The sequence below is a fragment of the Falco peregrinus genome, chromosome 5 (genome assembly GCF_023634155.1).
Source record: "Falco peregrinus isolate bFalPer1 chromosome 5, bFalPer1.pri, whole genome shotgun sequence".
Lineage (NCBI taxonomy): Eukaryota > Metazoa > Chordata > Aves > Falconiformes > Falconidae > Falco > Falco peregrinus.
The window spans coordinates 73,312,443-73,336,099 of NC_073725.1; the positions used below are offsets into that span (position 1 = coordinate 73,312,443).

The 23,657-nt window shown below is 44.2% G+C and overlaps 1 protein-coding gene across 4 annotated transcripts in view; it reads left to right on the plus strand.

Moving 5' to 3' along the window:
• The window catches only part of CARHSP1 (calcium regulated heat stable protein 1), a 41,063-nt gene that overhangs the window by 10,847 nt on the left and 6,559 nt on the right, over nucleotides 1–23,657 (plus strand). For 2 of the 4 annotated variants that reach the window (XM_055806203.1, XM_055806204.1), the window contains 2 exons: nucleotides 11,743–11,935; nucleotides 14,890–15,012. In XM_055806203.1, coding sequence (XP_055662178.1) covers nucleotides 11,743–11,935; nucleotides 14,890–15,012 — 316 coding nt within the window. Of the gene's footprint in view, nucleotides 1–10,059; nucleotides 11,492–11,619; nucleotides 11,648–11,742; nucleotides 11,936–14,889; nucleotides 15,013–23,657 lie in introns of those variants that run through there. The other 2 variants (XM_005244116.4, XM_027796252.2) reach the window with 2 other exon arrangements.

Consider the following 23,657-nt stretch of genomic DNA (forward strand, 5'->3'; position numbering starts at 1 on the left):
ATGCTTAGTACAGTTTTCTATTAAACGTGCTTCTATATTGATTTTCAGTTTTATACCTGAAGAACATAACATGCCTCAAGATTCATCTGCTTTTTTCAACTCTGGCAATTGATTTTTACCTTCCCTGAAGAGTCTGAGTGCTTGTTCCCTTGCTTTGTTCTGTGTTGGCTTTTGAGTGTTAACACAGTAGACCTAAATAACAGCAACAGTATCTGTGATTCTGGACAGCTCTGTCCTGTTCCGTACACTTCCAGCATATCACTGGAGCTGTGGCTCTCGAAATCACAGCGTGCTAAATAGTTTTGTTGATGTGTAAGTAGGCACGAAATCCAGCCTCGCACATGTGCCTGTGCTGGCGCGGTGGTTTTGCAGGCAGTAAAACACAATACAGCTCCTTTTGCCATTTAACTGGCTCTGAACACAGAGTGGATATGCTGAGCAAGAAAGACTAGTTTGTGCACACACAGTAATCAGGGAAAGCGATCAAACTCCCTGTAGGTCCATTTTCTCATTAGTTGGCCAAGAACGATGCGTTGACTACAGTAGACTTGCTGGACTACTGGTATTGTAAGCCATTTTTGAGACTAAAAGAATTCTTTTCCTAGAAGTCTGAAGTGTAGCGTTAGTGATGTTTTCCAAACCGCTATCCCAGCGGATGTGATGGAGGATTTGTATAACGTGTAGTTTCCAAAGGGTTCAGAGTGTTTATTGGAGTGGCTGCTGTCCGTCCCTGAAGCAGTTCTGGAGGCTGTGAGCTGTGGGTGTGTGCTTTGGCTCTATTACTATTCACGCAATCACAGATTTGATTACACCATATAGGGACTACCTGTTTGTCAGTGCAGGAGGCCACACGGATCTGTTTAAAGCAGCAGCTCACAGTGGGGATAGCTCTGCTGCCCAGACTGAGCTGAGGAGAGGTCTAACAAGGCATAAGGTAAAGGGGCAATGTTTTCTGTTTTACAAGTAGTTTGGTTGCATGTGTTTGCTTATGTATTCTCTGTTTTGCAAGTAGTTTGGCTACGTAAGAAGAAACAGATCTGTGCAATGTGTGTATTTATGTAGTGCTTGTCCTATAGACTTTAGTTAAACAAATAAGACTATTTCAGCTTGAGAGTCAAAACCGATTAGTTTTATAGTGTTCATGAAGTGCTTGCCTCCCAGTGGCAGGTGAGTATGACTTTTACTTGTGAGAGAAATTAACAAATGCAGAGCTTGAAGATCCTTTGCCTCAGTCTCCTTTTCACCAAAAGCAGAATGGGACTTGCTGCAGGGAGGGTTTTTTGGTCTTGGGACAGGCACCTTGGCAGTGGGTGTGCTGCGTCCCGTGTGCTGCTGTGGGACACAGGCATGTGCTAGGACTGGCTCAGCAGTCGAGATGCAGGCTGAGGAGGCACGGCACAGCCCAGTGGCAGAGAAGAGTGAGGGAGTGTTACCTCCCCTTGTTAAGCTGATGTGCACGAAGCCTCTTTTCAGGTCCTCAGTGGAATGATCCAGACTAGACTGAGACTGCCTCTGGATTTGAGCAGGGAACCGAGGCTGGCTGTCATCAGCCTCAGGAACCTCTGCAGCTCAGCCAGGGTTTTCTATCCAAAGGTACGAGGTACGGCCATTGCTGGTCCTCACTAGGCTGCTGCAAAGGAGGTGGTTATCTTTGCTTTACAGCTGAGGAAATGAGGATGCTGGGGGGGGTGTCTCAGGGCCACAAGCACAGCTTGCATACGGCATGGTGAGATATAATGTAAATTGGGTTGAGAAATACGGTGGAGGGACGAAGAAAAATAGAAATGCAATTGTTAAATGGGCCAGTGATCTATAAGCATACATACATGTACATATATATGAACTTTCTCCATTACAATTTAGGTCTGCCATCCCACCTTCTGTGTTTAAGTGTGTGTGTATGAAAACATTCGCTTTGGTTAATTTTAATGGAATATGTGTATCTACACTTCTGAGTGCTCTGTCAATTAGCACAGGCTAAATATGTGTTTCATCAAGCAGTAGTTGGAGTGATGAAGCCAGTGACTAACTTTCATGCAGGTGGAATGTAGTTTTAAAACTTTGCTGTGGTAGAAGAACCCATTGTAGGTGCAGCTGCTTGCATAGGGAGCAGTTGTGCCGCTGGAGCATGGGAACTAGGTTGCAGGTAGGAAGGTGAGGGACAGGATAGGACAGGAGGTGGCTTTAATTGAAATCAAGTGCATTTCTTTGTTGCTCAACAGAAAGAGAGAATTTTCTTCACTCTTGTGTCAGATACAGAGGATTGTCTGTTTCCTAAAGTATTTCAGTAAATCATATGTCTGTTGGTCATTAATTGATATTGATGCAGGTTCCCAATGATGTCTCAGTCATAAACCTGTTGTTTAATTGATTTCTGAGAGATCTAATTGCAATATACTCAGGTTATTAGACTAGGATGCTTAAAAATATGTGTAGAGGTGTCAGGCAGTGAGACTGGGAGATGGCCTGTGCATTGGGATAGCTGGAAAACAGAGCCAGGCCTGGCAAAAAGGAGTCCGGGGGTCTGTATGTGCCTCATAGTACTGGTGTGAGAATCACATTGTTTGTGAGTGGTTTCTGGCTGCATCCTGCCATCTGTATCTTGCTGTAATGCTGGCAGATGTAATATCCTCAGAGGATTGTTTTTTTTCCTTTGCCAATACTTGTATGCCTCGTAAATTTCCATGGTTATAGATCTCTGTAATGTGAACTGTTTTCCCCTATTGAAAATGTTGATTAGGGAGGAAACACAGTGAACTAATTGTTCTGAGTAACACTTGAGCCACACAAATATTTCAGGGGATTTTAGTAGCCTTAAAAGGCTCAAGGTTGCACATGAACAAACTTACCCATAATCGTGGCTGAAGTTTTGTGATGTGAGAGGAGGCTGAAAAGGGGAGAACTTCTCAAAAGTGCCTAGGAATTTACATATGTATAACTACTCTTTATAGTAGTATTACACTGTATAAGCCCATTTGCCTTGTAGATGAGACCTAAGATGCTTAGACACGAGATATTTCTCGTGTTTTGGTATAAATATTTTCCACCAAAATGAAATACATCCTGGAATAAATTCACATGGGATGTACCAGCACAGAAGTAATGGCAGAGGGTGAGCTTCAGACCTGCAAAAGCACTGAAGGAGCCCCTGAGTTGTGGAGCTTGAGAGCGACTACTGGAAGAGACAGCTTGTCCCCTGTTCAGATTTATATCGTACTTCATTTGGAAAATACATAAGCTTATTGTCATTGGGCATGTGTAGCAAGAATAGGATGAGATGTATTATGTTGCCTCTGCTATCCAAGAACAGAGTTCCCAGCCTGGGCTAATGGAGGCGTAGTGAAGGGAGCAGGAGTCTAGAGTGATCAGTACAATGGTTCTGTGCTGGAGACCATAAAACATTGAATAGCTAATATCTGGTTTCTGGCCAAAACCAGCTAACTTGTTGACAAGCTAAATCTTTAGAAGTATTTGATACTAATAGGGTTTATTGTCTAAGAAAGAGTAATGCCAGCCATTCAAGTGACAAATCAGGGGAGTGATTTAGAAATACTAAAATGTGTTTTTAAAAAGGCATAGGTTTTTCTTTTGTACTTAGAAATTTAAAAGGGGGAGGGAACACCAGAAAGAAGCTTGTAGCTCCTCTTGCTCTTTATCCCATTTATGCCACTTCTGGTGGAAAAATTAAGGTTTGATTTACCAGTGAGCCTGCACCCTTCCCGGTGTGCTCCTCTGAGCTAATGCTTCTTTCCCATTTGGTCCCTTGCATGTTATACCCTTCCTTCCCTTTCCTTTTCTTACCTTATTTGCTATGCTCCATCGTTTGATCTCACTGTCCTCTCTTAATGTCTCCATAAAAAGGGCCACTCACTGCCCACTAAAAGGAGTTTTTTGGGTTTTTTTTTTTCACAGACAGTTAAGCGGTGAGACTCCTTGCCACAAGATACTGTGGGTGCTAAGAGACTATATGAGCTCAGGAGGAGTTTTAAAAAACTCCTAGGAGGTTGTTAAACACCACTATGCAACCTTTGGTTTGGTGTCTATGCAAACCATACATCCAGGATGCTGTAAAGATGTTGAGAGTAAGCACCACTGTGTACTCACTCACCTTATACTTAACTCTGACCTAGCAAGCCACACTTGGCTACCAGAGTCAGACTGAGTAAAGTCATCCTGATGTTCACCCATTTCACTGCAGAAGTCCTTTTGTGGTCTTCCTTCACAGTTCCCTGTCCCTTTGTTACAGCCTGCCTGAGACATATGAAGACTAACATATCTGGGGAAACCTAACACTTGCTGCTGTAGGTGATGTGCTATGTACTTGGCTCCAGGGAAAGAGTGCTTGGAGCAGGGCTTTGGGAGCTGGCCTATGTGCCTTTGCCCCTGGGTCTGGCAGTGCTGATGTTGCTGGCAGTGATTTTGCAAGCAGCTGAGCAGTGCTGCGACATAGTGTCACTGTGCTGCTACAGAAACAGCCGAGTCTCTATATTGGCAGTTCATGCAGAAAGCAGTTGGCAGACTGAAAGCAAGGCAAGATGCCGGGCACTGCACTCGAGGCCTTTGCACGCTCAGCATTGTGATCTTGCTAGTCCTGGAGTGATGATTCATGATCTGCCCGCAGCTGTGCCTTGGACTTGCTCAGGTCTGGGTGGTTAGCTGCCCCAGCAGCACCTGGGTGGGTGCGACAGCTTGTCCCCACTGTGATGGCTCCCACCTGGTCCCACCGTGTGTGTTTGGTGAGAGGCTGCTGTGTCCTGTCCAGGTACAGGCAGTCAGCAGGGGCTGCTGTGCAGGTCTGTCTCCCAGACTTCATTCAGGCATGGTGCTCTGCACCCTGTGGATGTGGATCGGCAAGGAAATGAAGTGGTGTGCACAATCCTTAGACTCACCGTGGGCTTACATGTCGGGTAAGGTTACCTCTCCACTATACAGTGTGTCCCGGTGCTGGAGGTGCTCACACTCGCCCCACCAGCCTGTCCCAGTGCACAGGACAGGCTAATGCCAAGCTGATGGTAGCTCTGGTGCAGGGCTCAGCTCAGGCCCTTCCAGCCTTTAGCCTTGGTAATGCTATGGGCCCACTCTTCACAGCACTGCAGGCTTTTCCCCCTGCTGATAAGGCAGAGTTTCCCAGAGCTGCTATGACAGCACTTTTCCTGTGCTGTTTCCATGCCCTTCTCATACTGTTCTCGTGGCCTTGTACCTGCAGCTGTGGTAGTGTGGGCATGGTGGGTGCCCATGAAAATCCCCCCTCTTCCTGCCCTCCCTGCCCTGTTGTGGACTTTTTGGTTTATACTGGAGATAACCAAAGCAAAGCGTTGCAGATGATGGTCTTTTAAATACTTGATCACATTAGCCAATAATATATGTGAACAGGAACTTAAGTCACTGGGCAACACTTGCACCCAATTAGCATACACTAATTATTACCATCACCTTCAAACATTGATTTCATCCTTGCTTGGGAAGAGCTCCCAGAGGAGAATGCATGTCTGGGACATGTCATTGCTTGTCCATGTTCACCATGAGCAGGGAAGAGTTTTTGATTTCTTTTAATCTGCTCTTTAAACAAAAAGAGTTGAATAAGTGAGTTTTTGTAAGCAGACTGTGAGAGAGTATGAGGGGAGAGGTGCTGGTCTCAGGACAGCTCTGTGCCGCTCCCAACTCCGTGACTGCTGCCCAGCATTGCCCTGGGCAAGTTACCTTACCACTGGGTGCTGTTGTGTTTTGCTCCCACTGAAACACTTTTTGACAAGATGTAGGGTGAAGTACGGTCCTCCTCATGTTGTTGTGCACACTCTTTCTTTAGGCAAATGCTAGTGAGTGCTGTCACCTGTGGCATCTGACCCACTACAGCTGGTTATGACCTCCTGTGTTTGCTTACAAGCAAAGGACCCCGGTTAATTCTGTTCTGGGCAATTGGGAGCAAGAAGTGTGGCGTGAATCATGGTGAATACTGGATTTCCAGCCAGAGAGGTTCTATATTCCTCTGTATTTTTGAAAGAATGAGCCACAGGGTATTGCTATATATCCTTCAGTATAACCATAAACCAGTTGAAATATGTACCTAATCTAACTGTCTGCTCTGGTCCTTAACCTAAATGCATTTTTAAGTGTATCTGGCAGCTTACACAAACAGTGGAAAACACAGGATGTAAGAAGTCTTCATCGATGTACTATATAGGCTGCTGCTGACAGTTCCCCTCTCATGCCCTTTTGTGGTCTCTGCTGTGCAGGGCTGGTTTGTGCTGCGTGGGCAGCATTGCTTTCAGACACAGCAAACTGCTCGCTAGAGGAGCAGAAGGGCAGCCACTGTGTTTGGGGAAAAGATGGTCACTGCTGAGGCTGCTTGGCAATAGCTGTTGCTGCTTAAACTCAACCCTGTTTTAATCCAACTGAATTTATATGCACAGACAAGTACTAGGGAATTTCCTTGTGTTTTGTTGACCTTGTAATTAGGCCTTAACTGGACATAGGGATGGTTGGGCAATGTCCTGGTCTCCATTAACTGCTAAGTCACTACGGTATGTGGGCACTCCTCTGCAGCCTCTTAAGAGCGTAATGTTTGTACCATAATCCTTTGTGTTGACATGTCACATGCATGTTGCAACACCTCTTTCAGTGTTAATTGAAATACCAGTATAAATTGTGGAAAGTTACTCATGCAAACTAAGCTGGAAGGGGAAGCTTTTTGAACCAGCTGTTTTGTAATTGTGTGTGTTTTGTAAGCGCTTAACGCCGTGACGCAGGAAAGGGTGCTGTGATGCTCTGCAGCACTGGGGTCCTTGCGTACACTAGGGTCTGAGTGCCAGAAAGTGCTTTGTAAAGAAACTGCAGGTTGAGAGCAGTCCTGTGGCCTGGCGCTCAGGGTGAGTGGGTGCTGGGGTGCCTCAAAAAGGTGCCAGGGAGCTGGGAGCTGCTTTAGAAGAACTGGGGTCACCCTTGAGACCCAGGCACCCCTGGTTCCTCTCCTCCCTCAGGGCAAGGTAATGCAGGGAGGAGAGGGTCCCAGTGCCTTCACTTTTTCAGTAGATGAAAGCAGGGAGCGGACATGCTGTTGGAAAAGGGCACTTTGGAGCAGAGTAATCAGTCTCTGTAGTGCTCACCGTGTACCAGCGAGCTGAGTTTTTTCTCTTGCCGAGAAGAGCTTGTAGCTGTCAGCAGAAGAGCCGGCAAAGCTCAGGGGTTTATCTGCACAGCTTCCTTAGAGAAGGAAAGAAATGCAGCTGTGTAGAATAAATTTGGAAACCAGGACATTTGAAAGTGAGTCACTTAAAAAACATTCTTGACATTGTTCCTAAATTCAAGGAAAACCCAGAAAACAAATTTTCAGATGTCCATATTCTACTTTGAGGTTGAAATGAAAGAGCTAACTTCCAGCAAAACCTAGCTGAAAGGGGCTGCTCTTGAGCTTCAGAAACATGGTGCTGCCTTTGAGGAAAGGCCTGGTTTTCCAGGCCTGTGTGGCCAGTGTTAGCCGGTTTGTAGACCATCATGGTACCTTCTGAAAACCAGGCTAAGGGGGCTAGAAAGAGCTTTTTCTCTGTGCTGGAGCACTGAAGCATGCAGAGCAGTGTTTCCTGGGGATGAGCTCTCTGCCTGCTACCTGGATGTGTTACAGTGTCTGCCATGTGAAAAAGAAACTGTTCATAGACTGAGAAGTATTCTGGGGTCTGTCACCCTGCTGTATCCATTTTGAATTTTTTCCCAGGCATTTCCTTTAGTTAAAATTGAGACTAGTTTTCTGTGATAAGAGTTATGCTGGTCAGAATGGATTACTCCCTCAAAACTGCTATTTTTAAAGGTATGGGATAGACTTAAAGAAGAATAGCAAAAGAATGTATAGATACATGGAGAAATGAAGGTGGCACTTACCCTAAACCTTCATTACTTCAATACTTATTTTGGGTAGCATTTTATGAAGAATTTCAGAAATTTCTCCTGCATGTGTTGCATTCTGTGCTTTGTAGATCACCTGTTACAGATGACATTTTGGGATCACTTTGTGTACACATTGGCCAATCGTTCTGAAAAAAGTATGGTAAAAAAAATGGTTTTGCTTTGAAATGTTAAATTAGTCTATTGTTTCCCTAATGCTTCTGTGGTTTATTTTATTTATATTTTAGTTTGGTGCATATGTACAGTCTAAATAAAATATTAAAAAATCACATTGGTGAAAGATAAATGATGCATGTCGAATGCAGAGTTAAGGCTAAGGTGGCACATGGTTGGAGTTTCCTAAAGAGCCTGAAGTATTACCACCTTGCGTCATGTTACATTCATTCTGTAAATGTAGCATGCCTTTACCTGAAGGCAAATATTTTGCTGGCTCAGGCAGAAGGGAGATACTGTCTGTATTGTCCCTCATCTCTGTTGTAGCTGGAATCTCACGCTGCTGGGCTTTTTGTAGCTATGATTTGCTGCTATGAAGTACTGGCTGCCTTCACAAGGCACAGCAAGCGGGATGCTCATGGGGAGCTCGGGGCAGGGTGCTCCATTAGCGCTGGTTGTGGCTCATGCGATGCCTTCTTTGCCGTGAGGAAGTGGAGAGTGGTGGCTGGGCTGGAGGGACAGGGGAAGACTAATGGAAACAGGCTGGGAGGTGGTGGGCTTGTGAGAGATGTAAGAAAGTAGGTTTGTTCAGCTAGTCACAGAGGGGACAGTATTCGTGGTTGCTGAGGAAGGGCTGGTAGGCAGCTGTCTGAGTCTTAAGGGTGACTGTTGATTTGCAGAAGGTCAGTTCAGAACACAGACTCATATCCGAAAAGCATCTTTGAAGGCTGCCAGTAACTGCATTTGGAAGGCAAAACTTGTGTGAAGGGGAAGGCTGGGGGTGTGGGGTTTCAGTTTGAGTGTTTGCTGTGGGCTCCCTGCATAACCACTGCGCAGCCTCGGAGTGCCTCCAGCTGCCCGTCTGGGTCACGATAGTGTTTTTGCTCCTTCAAGAGTGCTACCAATGGAAATGAGTTAATCCCTCTGTGAACAATGTCAAGACAGTGGCTGAACCAGAACAAGCTGAAATACCTAAACTCCACCTTGGTCTTTGGAAAGGTTCAGATGAAGTGATCTTCTGCACCGAGCAAGCTGAGCGGAGGGTCTCAGGAGGCAGGAACTGCTATTATCCCACTGTACGCAGTGCAGTGTATAACTTGGTAATTCAGTGTGCAATTCTTGTCATTGTGTCTGATTTTTACAATTGTTGGAGAAGCCCAAGAGGCAAACAGATGTGCTGGTGCACTTGCATGAGCAGTGATAGAACATACATGCCAATATAGAGTATTGCTGAGCTGTAGTGTAGCCACAGGCTTCCTATTGCTGCTTGTTTGCATCCCCTCCTCTTCTGAGCTGTACTCGCTTGCTGCAGTGGGTGTGAAGTCGAGCGTAGCTGCTCCTGGCTGCCTCCAGCTGTGTGCATTTGTGTATTAGCTCTCACCGAGCTCTATCATGGTTTAGGACTTGTGTAATAGAAATTATGAGAGTCAAGGCCATTCATCTACTTTGGCCGTGGGCAGAGAACAAAAAGGGTATTTGTATAGTGAAATGGCACTGAATGTTCTACATCACTGTTTTATTTTATGTTTACAGAGCAGAGGGCACAAAAATAACATAAATGGGAACAATAACATACGTTAGCACACTTCTGACTCTATTTAGCTGCCTTTATTTGTAAATATTTTTGTGCTTCGTCTGTGTTTTGAAGAAAGGAGGGAAAATTCTCCTGCCTCTCTACCCTTGTTTGAGGAAGGGGCTGGGCAGTACATTGTAGTTGGCTCTACTGAATTGCTGTGGATGGGTGAATAGCTCTTCATTTTGCTCGTCACCTGACAAGCTGGTTTATATTTAGAATAGGAGAGAAAGTGCGATTCTGAAAGCTGTGTTTTCCCTTCTGCAAAGGCTAGACTGTGTGTGCTGAGTTATCAGAATGAGTTTTTAATTGTTTCCTCTTATTTTTCCTGTGACTTATTATAGTCCTGCTATGTGAAACATGCATTCCTTGAAAGCAAGGCACCCAAAGGAGAGTTCTTTCAAAATCTGAGGACACTTCCTCAGTACTGGTCAGCACAGCAGGGCTCTTTGGAGGAAGAGAAAGTTTGGAAAATCCTGTTCCTTTGGTGTTACCATCTCTGTCTTAGCTGAACACTGTTCCATGATGCTGGGCAGGTCATTAGCTGATGGGTAGCAAACGCCATCTGTATTTGAAATGCCATCTGTAAAGCTGTGGTTTTGTTTTCAGCTGAGATGTTGCTCTTGAGAACAGCGTGGAAATCTCAAGCTGGTACACAAGGGAACATGACTATCTACTTCTACCTTCTCAGCACCCTGAGCAATTAAACACAAAAGCCTTTGTTCCCTGGTGACTACATTCTTAAGAGGCCTTTTTAATTTTAGTCCTTAGTTTCAGGAAGAAATAATGGGAATTTGTCATTGACGAGAATGCTGCATCTCTCAAATGTCATGTGAAGGATCCACTCCATAATTCATGGGCTAGGGAGTGTGGGTGTCAAAAGGAGGGTGCATAATGGATGTAAGAGATTTCAGTTCAATGAAACTATTAGTCTTAAAGGCAGCTTTTCTTACCTGTATGGCATTCTCTTGACCCAGATCGCCACACTTTTTGCTAAATCATCCAGATATCCAGATATTTTTAGATTTTCTTAAGAGTGTGGTGAGTTATTGGTTATTTTTGTACAGTTTATTCCCCTTCCAATGCAGATGGGGAGTTGCACAGTAATACCAGAGCAGTGCTGATTGATTTTTCTTCTGTCACTGCTGTGCCTGTAAGCCATGCATTGGTGTGTGTAGAAATGCTGCTGTTTCTTATCAGTCCTTCTCTTTCCATGGATTCTGTGAGTTAAACTTGTTGTGTGATGAGGTGGATATTGCTGTTGGTGTGCTGAGAAAGGGGCCTTCTCCCTTCTCTGCTGTAGGATGTGAGTAAGAGCAAATGCAGCTTGGGCTGCTGCGGGTCTGATGGTAAACATGGACTGTTGGCTTCCCAGGTCCTGGAAGATTGCAGCAGACACAGACCTCCAGATCTCTACAGGCTGGAAGAGTTACTTCCCTGCAGTCAGCTACTGCCTCTCAGCTTTGTCTGTGTTCCTGTCCTTGGCAGAGTAAATTAACTGCCTGCCTCAGTCCGAAGTGAATTAAGGAGCACTCGTATGATTTTCTTCTTGCAGTCAAGCTGAGCTCTGACAGAATGTCTAATTATCTGCACTAATATCTGACCAGCAGCAATGGAGTTAGCATTGGTGATTGTATTGCCAGACTAACCTCCAGTAGTGGAGGTGCAGCCTTTACTTCAGCATTTCTCCTTCTAGTGTTTCTTTCTTGTAATGTGTGTTTGTGTGCAGATACAGGATGCTCCTCTGCACTGTGGGTGTTCAAACCCCATCTGTCTGGGAGCTGTGTGGGGCACGCTGATACCGAGTGTTGGGGCGGAGCTCTGCTTCAGGAGCCGTTGCCTGCGAGTGAGGCAGGAGTAAGCAAATAAGTAAGTGTTAGTGTTAGAGTAATCTCTTTTCAGTGGAGCATCCTAGTACAGCTTACAAAAGCTGTGAGATTTAACAATAAGTAAACTTAAAAAAACCAGCTTGACACAGAGCAGGAGTTATTGGTGCAACTGTGTCCGTGTGTATGTCTGCAAAAAGTGAGTCATATTCTTACAAAATAATCAGCTGAAGAATTTGTGACTTCTATGACAATTCCCATTTTGGGCTAAGTCAGATCTCTTCCTCTCTCTAGGCTTTTCTCAGGTATCAGGAATGTCTTCTGAGCCCACTTCATCTGCCTCGCAGCAGTCCCCCACCTCTCCACCCTCACCCAGTTCTCTCCATCTGCCTGAAAACCGCAGGGTGAGAGATCGCTCCCCGTCACCCATGAGAGGATACCTCATCCCCAGTCCGCTACCCACCCGACGGACCAGGACATTTTCAGCGTGAGTACTGGTTAACCCGTGTTTCATAGACACAACCAAACTATTGTCTTTGGGCAGAATGATCGCCCCCCTGCCAAGGGGAAGGGAGTTGGGGGAGGAGGGTTGTATCTGGAAGATGCTTTGGTATTTTACTGTTATCTCTTCTCCAATACATTCTGATACCACTAGATTCTTAGTCAAATATCCTGTAGTTTTTCAATGCTCTTTTTGTGCAAAGGGTGTTCAGAGTCTTTTCCACTCTTTTAAGACCAGAGTTTTGCAGGAACGGGAAAATACACTTTGATTTTTCTAAACAGAGTTCCTTGTCTAAAGCTTTGCTTCACTTATGACACAGTTGTGGCTCTTGGGACTAGTTCCTGCTGGAGTTTCTTCATCAGCTCCACCTCCTTTTTTGGCATGACCTCTCTTCTCACCACCCCTGAAACACTGGACCAGACTTTACTGGATATTTTAGGTTTTTTTACTCCTGACATATGTGCTACCATCAGCCAGGTTACATTTTAGGGATGGTCCATGACCTGGTCACTTTTCAGAGGGCTTTTTTTCCTTTTCCTATTCAGCTTTCACATCACTATCTTAAGATTGTTCAAATAGACCTGTAAAACACTGATTTTCAAGGTATGGACCCTGATCTCTTTGGTTCTCTGAGATTATATGAGGTTTTCTGTGAAATGTCATGAGGTTTGTTGCTATTTGTAGTTGTTTGAGGTAGTGATCCTACAGCAAAGCTGGCTTTCCCTGAGCTTTCCTGTGGCCCTGCGGTGCCAGGCAGGCTCCTGGGAGCCTGCTGTCTGAAGGGGACTTCCCTGCACTGCAGCAGCAGAAGATGGTGTTGCAAGGTTTGGCCATTGCAAAAAATTCCCAGTGCCTACGATGGGCCTCCCAGTGGGGTGCTAATCTGCAGAAGGCAATGTGGGCTTCTTTGTTAATCTCAGTGGCCCTTGAATCAGGGTGTGAGGGTATAACGGGAGGCTGTGCACTTCTGTGTCACAGTCTTGCAATTACTTCTGTGTGAGGGAGGTCTGGCAGTGCTGAGTGGAACGCTGTGGAAGCAAGATTTCAAACCCGCAGCTAGCCTATTTTATGTTGCTTAATCTAGTTGGCATGCTTTTTCCTTTTGCTTCTTGCTGTGCAAGAAGCAGCTCTTCAAGAGTTATCCATGCAGATTTAAATAGCATCAGTCTCAACAATGCTTCGTATTAAAATTTCTGTATTCAAAATGAGGGAAAAAAGAACAGCAGCAGAAGAAGAAAAACTTGGACGTTGTCAGTTCCAAAAGCCTTCAAATGCCCTAAACTTTGTAATGAAAGTAGATTGCTAAAAGGAACATAATTGACTTGATAATTGGGGTTGCCCTTGAAAAGCAATTCCAAGCTAGCTTGCCTCAGTGCTGTGTTAATAATGAACTCTTTGTAATTCTTCTCAACTGTTAATCCTAATCTGGTTCTTACAAAACTGAAGAATTTGTTATTTGGCTTCACAGTTCTTTTAATTATTAATTAGTGTAGGAATCTTGCTGTATTCATTTGCCCTGAAAATCAAAATAGCTCTAAATTTTTGTTATTTATTTTTAATGTCCTCTTTAAACAAGGAGAGATCTAGGTGAGCTCTGGCTGCGCAGTTGTATAGAAAAGATGAATGTGACAGGCAGTGGTTTGTTATTCAGTGAGATTGTTTGATTTTGGTTCATTTCAAGTGTGGGGCCTTATCCCCCACAGAGCTTTATCTCCTTGAAAGATGCAATTGAACTTGAATGGCTTATTTAGGGCAGTGAGTGGTTTTCTGTGTAGCAAGCACTTGTGGGGTCAGGTGTGTTGTCAGCTTTATAGAGCTGGAGATTTCTTTTTCTTTAACACTTCTAACTGTATTTCTTTAGTGTTTGGTTGACTTATGTAACAGAGCTGTTACCACATCTTTTAATTGTTTTATTTAGCCTTCAGAAAACTTTTGGGAAAGCGATGTCAAAATTGCCATGATGCATGTAACCATATAGCAACACAATCACTTACTGAGTTTGACGAATCACACCAAAACCCTTTTCTAACACAGAAGCAACCTAGTGGATAGTCGTGGCATGAGAAGGTCCTGATCTAGTAACTCCTCTGTGTAAACCCCCTAAGATGGCCAAAATGGTTGGCTTCATAAATGAAAGTATTTGAGTGAGTTGGATCCCTGGAGATTCAACTCAGCATATTTGATGGGGAAAAGGATTTAATTATGCAGTTTTCAGGATGGGTCATAGTTCATTCAAGTTGTCTTTCTTGATGGCAGCAAGTTATTCTAAATGTTTGTCTTCAAATCTGTCTCATGTTAAAATACAGGTCCCATGACAGTGGGGGAGGACATGAACCTTGAGTCTTGGTGTTATGCATACCAGTTAGGCTTCGTAGCCTACTGGAGTCACTTGCAGGTGAAATAATGACTTCACTGGATCCCAGTCTGGCAGGATGATGACAGACATGTATGCAGAAGGCATGTGTGTGTATGTCATACATGTGTACACATTTATACATGTCTTTATGCGCTGTGTTCTCTCAATACTATGTGCACACACTTTCTGTTAAGTTTGTGAAAGCACGTACAACACCTAGGTGTACGTTGGTACTCCTGAACTCATGAAAAGTATAAGATGCTTACATTTAGCATAGTGTCTAAAAGAATATTTGGCAGCGAGGTACAGCAGATGGATTCAAGATGGCAACTGATGAATAATAACTGATATATAATGCTAGCAAACACCTTCATCATCCTTATCTCTCTTTAAAAGGCTATAGGCAGAACGTGTGCAGTGTATGAAACTGAGTATTAAGCAGCTGCTACAGAGGAGTATACTCACTGAGGTTAAGTATTTGGACTGTTGTACTCATTTGCTTAGTGGGCTCTGGCTGACACACCTGGAAGCTGGTGCATCCATGCTCATCAGTGAACTGCTCTTTTTGTGCTTTCTTTTGCAGAACTGTCAGGGCATCGGAGGGTCCCATCTACAAAGGCATCTGTAAATGCTTCTGTCGCTCAAAAGGCCATGGCTTCATTACCCCAGCAGATGGGGGGCCCGACATCTTTGTGCACATCTCTGAGTAAGTCACTTGGGTGGTCGAGGAAGGCTGGAGCTTTGGTTTGCCTTTATTACTAAATGCTCTTGACATTTCAGATGCAGGTATGGTTTATGATCTGTCACCCTTACCTCAGCATAGAGGAGTTATGCAGATGTTACTGGCAGTGATAATTATGCTGTTCTTTTCCTGTATTGCTATAAATCTGTTTAGTTAAAAACTAGAAGACAATCCTGTCAAATCCCTTAGAATAAGCCGTGCAGTTTCACCCAGACCCAAAAACTTGCATTTACCTGAAGCCAATCATCTATGCAGTACTCGGTTTTAATTTAAAGATTTATAGCACTGAAAATTCACTACTTTTACTTTGCATTGCTTGTACCGTTATTAAAATAAAGGTTAACTACTGTTAAGAAAAGTCATACTTCATTACTTCCTTGAATATATCTAGCTTCAATTTTGAGCAGTTTATAGCTAAAGCTTTCTCTGTTAAAGGGTTCATTACTATCTCCACTTTTTTGCCTTGAACACACCTCTGAATCTGCCTTTGGATAAACTAAACAGATTAAGCGTTTCAAGTCCCTCTTTCTCCTTTTTCTCCCATGTAGCACAGTCTTTCCAGTCTCTTTTCTAAGTGTGCTGTAGAATTTAAGTCTAGTTTCAAAACAATACACTGTACACATACTTTCAGTATATGGAGATAAAATCTTGTCCAGACTTCTGCTCTGTTTTTCTTTCTATACATCCCATAATCTCATTAGCCCTTTCATCCCTAGTCTTTTGCTGAGTTGCTTATCTGCTCTGACCTTAGTTAGCATCCTTTGCAGCGTCAGAGTTTGGTGCAGTCTTGGATACAGTCTGGCATCCCTGACAGCAGTGTTTGCATTCCTTGTTCTTAGATGTATGACTTCATATTTGGTTGCACATCTTACTTGGATAGGCCCTGACTGCCAAGGGATCCAGATCATACTCGGTGACTGATCTGTCCTTGACTGCTTGGCTAATCTACAAGGTTTTATAGACAATTTTGTATTTGTTTTTGGATTGAGATGTCAACCAGCGTTGGGCTGAAACTGGTCCCTGAGAGCAGGTACTAAGATTGCTCAGTTGTTTTCCGATGACCTCTTTTAGATCTATCACCAATTTTTAGTCTACCTATTGCTTACAGTGTTGAAGCTGTATAATCCTCATTTGTTGTTTGGAGTGGTTATCCAGTGGCAAGTCAACAAAAGCCTTACCACAGTTGCTCATGCTGCCTCTGCTAGCTTTCCTGCTTGTGCATGTAGCACATGTCCTTGATGAAGGAGCCCATTGGCCGCCTTCCAGTTTTTTGAAATGTTACTGCGTGATGGGTGTTGGCAAGCCAAAGGTTTTTAGGACTCATGGGTGCAAATGGGCTGAGTGGTCTGATGTATGTGTTCAACCCAAGGACATGTTATTTAATATCTTCTTTTTCTTTCATATGATACAAATGCACTTTCTCCTTATTTCCTGAATAACTTAAAAATAACATTTCTTGTATCACAATCTAAAAATGTCACTGTGAACCGTGAACCTCTAGTCTGACCTATACAGTTACTGATCAGCAAGGTTTTAGTTAAAACAGGCCTCTCACAGAAACATGAATTCTCAGCCTTATAATGATTTCTTTTTAAAGAACTACATATTTTCAGTCCTGGGTTTTTTATCTACGTTTTGTCTTCCAATTAATTTGGTAAAATTCTCTTCAGTTATGAGAAATTAACCCTTTTATAACCCTAAAGATAACCTTTTGATCGAGGCTGCCCTTCTGTTTGTCTATACAAAATGTGAACTAATCTTTCAGGCGTTCCCAGTTCCTATCCTATGGTCCAACACATCTTTCTCTCTGGGCCCAAAATGCAGTACTTGATTCTGGTACACTAACTGCTCCTCACCTCAGTGCTCTTCCAATCTGCTATAATTCTTAGAAACTCCAGTGGTGATGTTTTTCTGTTTGGCTGTTGAAGACTCCCATGTGTCTCCTATGCTGAAATCCTGTGTGACACCATGAAAATAATTTGTTGTCTGCTGTGACGTTTGGTGGTCTGTGAGAGGGGTCCCCTCTCGTGGGCTGTGCTAGTTGGCGTTTTGATCCCATGGGCTGTGCTATTTAGTGTTTTGATCCCGTATGCTTTCAAAACTTTGATTGTGAGCCGTCAGCAAGCTATATTTGAGTAATTGTGCCCAGAATGTGGCGTGCCACTCTCCCCTTTCTTCCACCCACTCAATCTATCCTAAAACGCTATTGAACAAGTCACCAAGGTTGTAGATGTTCATGGTCAGCCACACTTCTTGAGGTATTTTCAGCATGTTTATTTTGCTGATGTGTCTCAAGTTCTCTGCTGCTGTCACCCAGCCGTGCCCTCAGGCCACCCCTGCATGGGAAAGCTGAAGCAGATAAAGGATGAGAGGGGGAGAGCCACTGTCTGGGCAGGGGGTGACGGGCTCTGGCCCCCTCGGGTACAACCTCCAGCTTCCCTGGTCTCAACTTGGTGCCCTGCCCGCTGGGCCAGGCTGCTTCTCTTCGTTTCTAGTTGCTTCATTTCAGTCTAATGCTCGCCTGCTGGGAGCTCTCTCCATATGCCATGCTGCAGTACGCTGCAGCCTTCCTCTGCTACAGCAGATCTCTTAAGCTTACTGTAGATGAGAAGATTGGAGGGACCTCCTCGATCCCATCTGCTGCTGGAAGGTGCCTGTGCCTTTCTGGCAGATGCTTTACCCTACCCACTCAACAATTTGAGTGCTGGGGATCCACCGCCTCCCTGGGCGATCTCTTCCTGTAATCAACAGACCTGGGTCTTAGTTGTTTCTGATGTTTGACATCTCCTTTGCTTCCAGTATGGCCCTTCACTTCTTCCATCTCCACACCAAGTAAATGACACCTTTAATCTTTAAGCCTATCATTTATGTGTTCAAAGACTGTTTTCTTTGCTCTTTTCAGAAACATTTTTAGCAAGGTTAGTTCATTTGAATTTTGTAGGACTGAAGGATGTGCTTTATGGAACTTCTCTAGGCTCAATTCTGCTCCTTTGATGTCAGCAAGTTGTTTTTTTTTTCTGTTGAACCAGGACTGGGACACTGTTTTAAATGTTTCTTATGTCAGTCCCATCTCAGAACTTAAATTAAAAAATAGCTGATGTTGCTGCCTCAACCTGTTAGTCAAAAGTGCTATTATTAAAGTACCAAAGTTTTCAGCACATTGTGTTCTTTAATGACTCTGAGCATATTTGAATTGTTGGAAACAGCTTTTAGTGCTAGAGGGTGATGGTATCACTGTCTTAATTCTGATGCAAAGCAGCACTGGAAAGGTGAATTAATAATGCCTTTCATTTCAGTTTGCTTCACAGTGACTTAGAAACTTTACTCTTTAGTAATGGGAATTGTTTATTGCAACAGCATTCTGTAGCCATCACTGTGGCTCAAGGGACTCCAATGACTCTGGTTTGTGTAGTGTGAGTTTTGAGATACTGCTTATGTTAATCATGCAATTCTTTTCTATCTATTTTACTCAGTTAAACCTGAATGCACGAGAGACATCAATCTGTGCACTGTCTCAGTGTGCTATAGGCATCTACTTGTAAAATGAAAGAGGATTCTTTCTCCTGAATCAGTTCTTCCTGAAAGCTAGGATTTCAGGAACATGGATAAAATGGTACGCCAGTCTGGATTTGGCAAGATAGACACTTCCTCTGTGTTCACCACTAAGCTGTGAGGATTAGTGAAGGTTTTGAGTATTGGGACCAGCTGCCTGTCTTGCAGATTAATATAATTTGAAACATAAAAATTTAATTTGAGGAATTAAACTTTTTCTTCCCTAAGCTTTGGGGAGCTGTAGGGTTACACTTCAGTGAAAGCATCCTCTGTAAAATGGAATGTCTGTTTCCTATAGCTTTCATGTTATTTTTGTAAGGTAATAACTCTTACATGGTATGTCCATTTCCATAAATGAGCATTAGCCTAAAAATAAGGTCAAATACATGTGGCATTCAAAAGCTTCTTCACTTGGCATCCGCAAAATTTTCTATTTCAATACGTATTTTTTCAGTATGATGTCCCTGCCCAGGGCAGATCCTTCTCAACCCAGACACCATTCAATGATTCTATGATCTTTGCAATCGTTTAAGGTGCATGTGGACATGTTTTGGGAGTGGAACTTGCAGCAAAGTGGTGTTACTGTGAAGCTGGAGTTGTCAAGTGTGGGTAGATCCACAGTATACAAAATGTCAGTTTGAAATACAGGTTTTAAAGGTCTTTTTCATCTGTGTGCCTTTGTCTGTTTTAACAAGTAGCCCTGAAGACTGGAGAAAATTTGTTTTGGATTTTGGTAATACTCGTGTGGAGCCAGTTCTTCTTTTTAACTCATTAGGTACAAATGTACAAAACTGTACAGTTAACCAGGGCAGCCTTGGAGTTATCTTCAAATGCTGACACTAGTAGGTGGTAGCTTTTCCTTTTGAGCCGTCCTTGTGTAGCAGGTAGAGGCATGGTGGCAGCTCTAGTGACAGCCACTGCAGGTGGTGGCAGCTTCCCGGCAGTGCTCGTGTCACCTTCTTGGATCGGTCTGTGGGTAGAGCATCTGGGATTGAAACAGTGTACCACAACTGCAGCACTGCTGGTGCTTGAGACGGGCAGATTAGAGGCAGCTCATGCACACCAACCTGAGCGACCGTTCCTGCCTGCAGATGCATGGCCTGAAGCAGTGAGGAAGCCGTCGCAGCCCTGCCACCAGCCAAAGGTGCCAGTCACAGGCTCACTGCTGCTTTCTGCACTGCACATGCAGCAGGTCCTGCTTCCTTGTGTTTGTTGAAAATAGTTCTCAAGTTGGTATAAACAATTGTACTAGGAAAATGTTACGGCTCGTTGAGTGTGGTGACATTTTGTTTTTCTTGGTTTCATACTTTGCCCTTCTCCAGAACAGAAAACAAAATGTGCTTGCTAGTAGTGAGTGTCAAACCCCAGCTGGCAAGCACAGGGATGGAGGAGTTGCGGAGATGGTAATTCCAGATAATGTCTCTGGAAAGCTGGAAGCAAAGGCAAATTCATTTGCCTGGAGTGAAACTTCTAAAAAGCCCGTAATTATGCTTTTAATAGTGACATGTACTGTTAATGCTTTCATTTCCACCAGCCTGTATCATGATCCACTCTCACCAAATGGATGGTGTTATTGTGGCATCAGTGCTGAGAACCGTTTCCTCCCTTGGTGTCTTACCTCTCCCGCTGTTGTTCTGTAGTGTTCTGTCAGCTCTCACAAACAGGAGCCATTTTGGTTGTTACTGAAATGTAACGGCTCTGGTGGCTTCAATTTCACTCTCTTGCCATCTTCCTGTAGAGGTGGCATGTTTCTGGAGAGCAGATGGGGAACCCTTGCAGTGGTGGCTGCAGAGGTCCCCTGCCTTGTGCTGGGGGTGGCCGCACAGGTGGGTTCCTATCAGCTCAGCTCCCCAGTCAGGGGCCTGAGGGCATGTCCAAGGGGGGGCAGGGGCGGTGGGGTGGGGCTGTCTGTAGCACAGATTCAATGATGTGCTTTAGAGCACTACATAAGAATCCCACTCTTCTGCTTTCCCAGTGTATTTGGGAGTGGGCACATGATGGATACTCGTTTACTCTCTGGGCTTTTGAGTTTTACTGGGATTTGGCCTGAAGCCTGTGTACCTGCAAGGGCAAGTCAAGGAGGTAGTTCACCAGGGAGCAGTGACAAATGAATGACTGCACTCTTGGCTTTTTTAGAGATTTTATTTTGCAAAAGCAGCTGATTTAATGGAACAGAAAAAACACGTGCAGTGCTTGTGGGTTTTCTGCAGTTTGCTAGTACTTGGCTCTGAAGGGGAAAATGCTGCATTGCAGAGGCCTTCAGGCTGTCCTTCAGGTGCGGTTCCTGACCCCATGCTTAGTGATGGCTTTGGAGAACTGACGCTTTACTTCCCCTGGGACACTGACACACAGCACTCCTGGGTCTCTGGAGAGATCCTGAGTTTGCTGTGCTTTGCTTGTGTGTTGTGTTGTGATCTCAGGAGATTATGTTTATAGTGCCTGTAACTCAGGAGTACTGACCAGAAATGGTGTCTTGGTGAGCTCCCAAGTGGAGATATGGGCCCGTTCTGCTGTTCTGCCAGTTACTGGCTGTGCTGGAGATGTACTATCAGCCGCATCTTCCTGCAGGAAGGGACCCAGCTGGGTATCTGCTGCTGTCCTGCTGCATTGAGGAGCTGGCTTTGAGCTTTTCATGTCCATGGAGAGATCATCTTTTCATGCTCCTTTCTTTCCTCTGATTTTCTACCGGATCATTATGTTTAATGGAAAGCATTAAATCTCTTCTGGCTCTTCTGTGATGCTGTTCTTCTGGTGGAGTATAACAATATGGGCTGGAAATTTAACTGATAATTATAAACAAACTGAGAGCTGAATTTGAGCTGAGAGAACAAACCTTTCCAGCCTCTCTGCCTTTTCTGTGAACTAGCAGCAAAACAGTTTCTGCTGGCTGCAACCGACTGCTGTGGGGCTGTGGGAAGCCAAATCTGAGCTTTCTGATTTCCTTCAAAGTACTTAAAGCACTTAATGACTTACCTGCTTTGGGCTGCAAGCTTCCTGATGTGCTTTCTGGTGCCTTGCTGCATCTGTTGAAGTGTCTGAAATTAGTAGATTATCTGGGACGGGGAGGGGAGGCAGCAGATTACCAGATTTTACCTGAGGGGTTTGGCTTTTTTGCACCTTTTCCTAAGGGTTCCCCGCACCCCCCCAGCTGGCTCAGAAAACTCACCTTGCACTAGTGTGTGCAGGAGAGCCAGCTTGCTGTGGTTGTTACTGTTGCAAAACCTTCCCAGGATCTTCGCCTAAGTGATACAAACTGTACTAGGTCAAAAGCCACGACTCAGGCTCTGTCTGCAAGCCAGGAAGCGGGCATTGAGGACGGCTGTGGCCACCCGAGGATGGAAGTCCTTTGTGGTTAGTGAGCACGGAACATAACTGCCCTGGAGTTGGTTTCCAGATGCAAACAGTAGCTGTTATTGTGACAGGATCCAAGTTCCATGCTTGCAGGAACAGGCATTTTTTCTGTACCTCTGACTGAGTAAACATAGGCATCCTTGGAGAGTTCTTCCTCTTGTCATCACCAGTTTCTTCCTCATGGAGTGTGGTGTGCTACCTAGTGTTGAACTAGCTGCTGGAAGTAGATAGAGCCATAACTACCCCTGAATGTGGATTCAACTCCGATGACTAGAGATGTCAGTAGAGAACTGGGCAAGAACATGAGGTATCCACTGTACTGGGAGGAAAGTGCAGCTTCTGTCCTAGACAGGGCAGCTCCTGGGACGATCTCTCTGCAATGGCACAAAGGCCACGGCAATCCAGTGCCAGAGACCTTGAATATTAACAGCTGGGATTCTTCAGAGTCTGGACCTCTTTTACATTTTCTGTCCCAGTTATGTGACTGGTGGGTGAGGCAGCCCTGCTCCTGCTTTGCCTACCAGCTGGCTTGATAAGGTCATCGCTGGCTTTGCTGATGAATGCTGGAGTGCTGTCCTCTTACCCTGGGGCTGCATGGCAGGGCATTTGGGATTAGTAACTCAGAACAGTTCACCACTCTGTCATGTCCTGCTGTTTAATGAAAATACAGGTTTCCTGGGAGGTGTGTGGAGCTGTGAAATGAGCTTTAAGAAGCCCATGAGATAATGCAGCCCATTGTGGCTATATGGTGTGATCCATGGCAGCTTGTTGACTAGCAAGGCTCTGAATTCACTGAAAACTCTTGTTCAAAAATGTTTCCATGTAACTTTGTCTTTGTCCCAAGAGGTTTAAATAGAGCCCTGGAATATGGATAGCAGCTGTGAGAAGGAAGAACTAGAACATTCCTTATTTAGGTAATTTCCTAATAACCTCCCAGTTCCCTAAAAATAGTGCAGGATAAAATTCTCCGCCATACCAGACTGGCGCTGAGCTGGGAAATGGGAGTTGCTGGATAATCTAAAACTCACTCTATTGTGTCTCTACTGACACTAACATCAGGAAAACATTTCCTATTTTTAGCTTGATTTATTGAAGTGTCTTAAAGTTCCTGGATATGTAGATATCCATTATTTTGAATAAAATTTGCATACCAATCTCTTAAATAGTAGTGAAACTCTCCACCTCTAGATGAACATTGAATAGATGAACCTTTATTGTATAGTTAGGGTAAAAGTAAAAAATACAGATCTAAAAATATTTAATTAATATATAACATCAAAAAGTCCATGTTTAACTTTCTCTATCAAATTATTCAGGTAATTTATATTGTATATAAAGTGGCTGTTGTAGGCTGAATCTGTTCCAAGATCTCTGTTTACTTTCTCTGATCTTTTCCAGTTCATTTCCCTCCCAGCCCTTACGGCAATTGCTTTCTGATGGAGGATCTTCCCGCAGCTTTCTGCAGGGCTCTGCCTCCAGTGCCATACCATCTCATCACCTTTCACGTGCCATTTCATTGTTCTTTCTTGACACCGCCAGAAGTACTGCACAGTCTGGATGTTGTTTGTTCCTGCTTCTAAGCAACACATAGCGGTACCAATGCTGGAGTAAGTCTGCATCTGTCCCAGAAGCAGCATTTGGTGGGCAAACAATGTGCTGGAAACACTGTTCACAAACAAGTTTCCTCAGGCTGCAAACTAAGACCT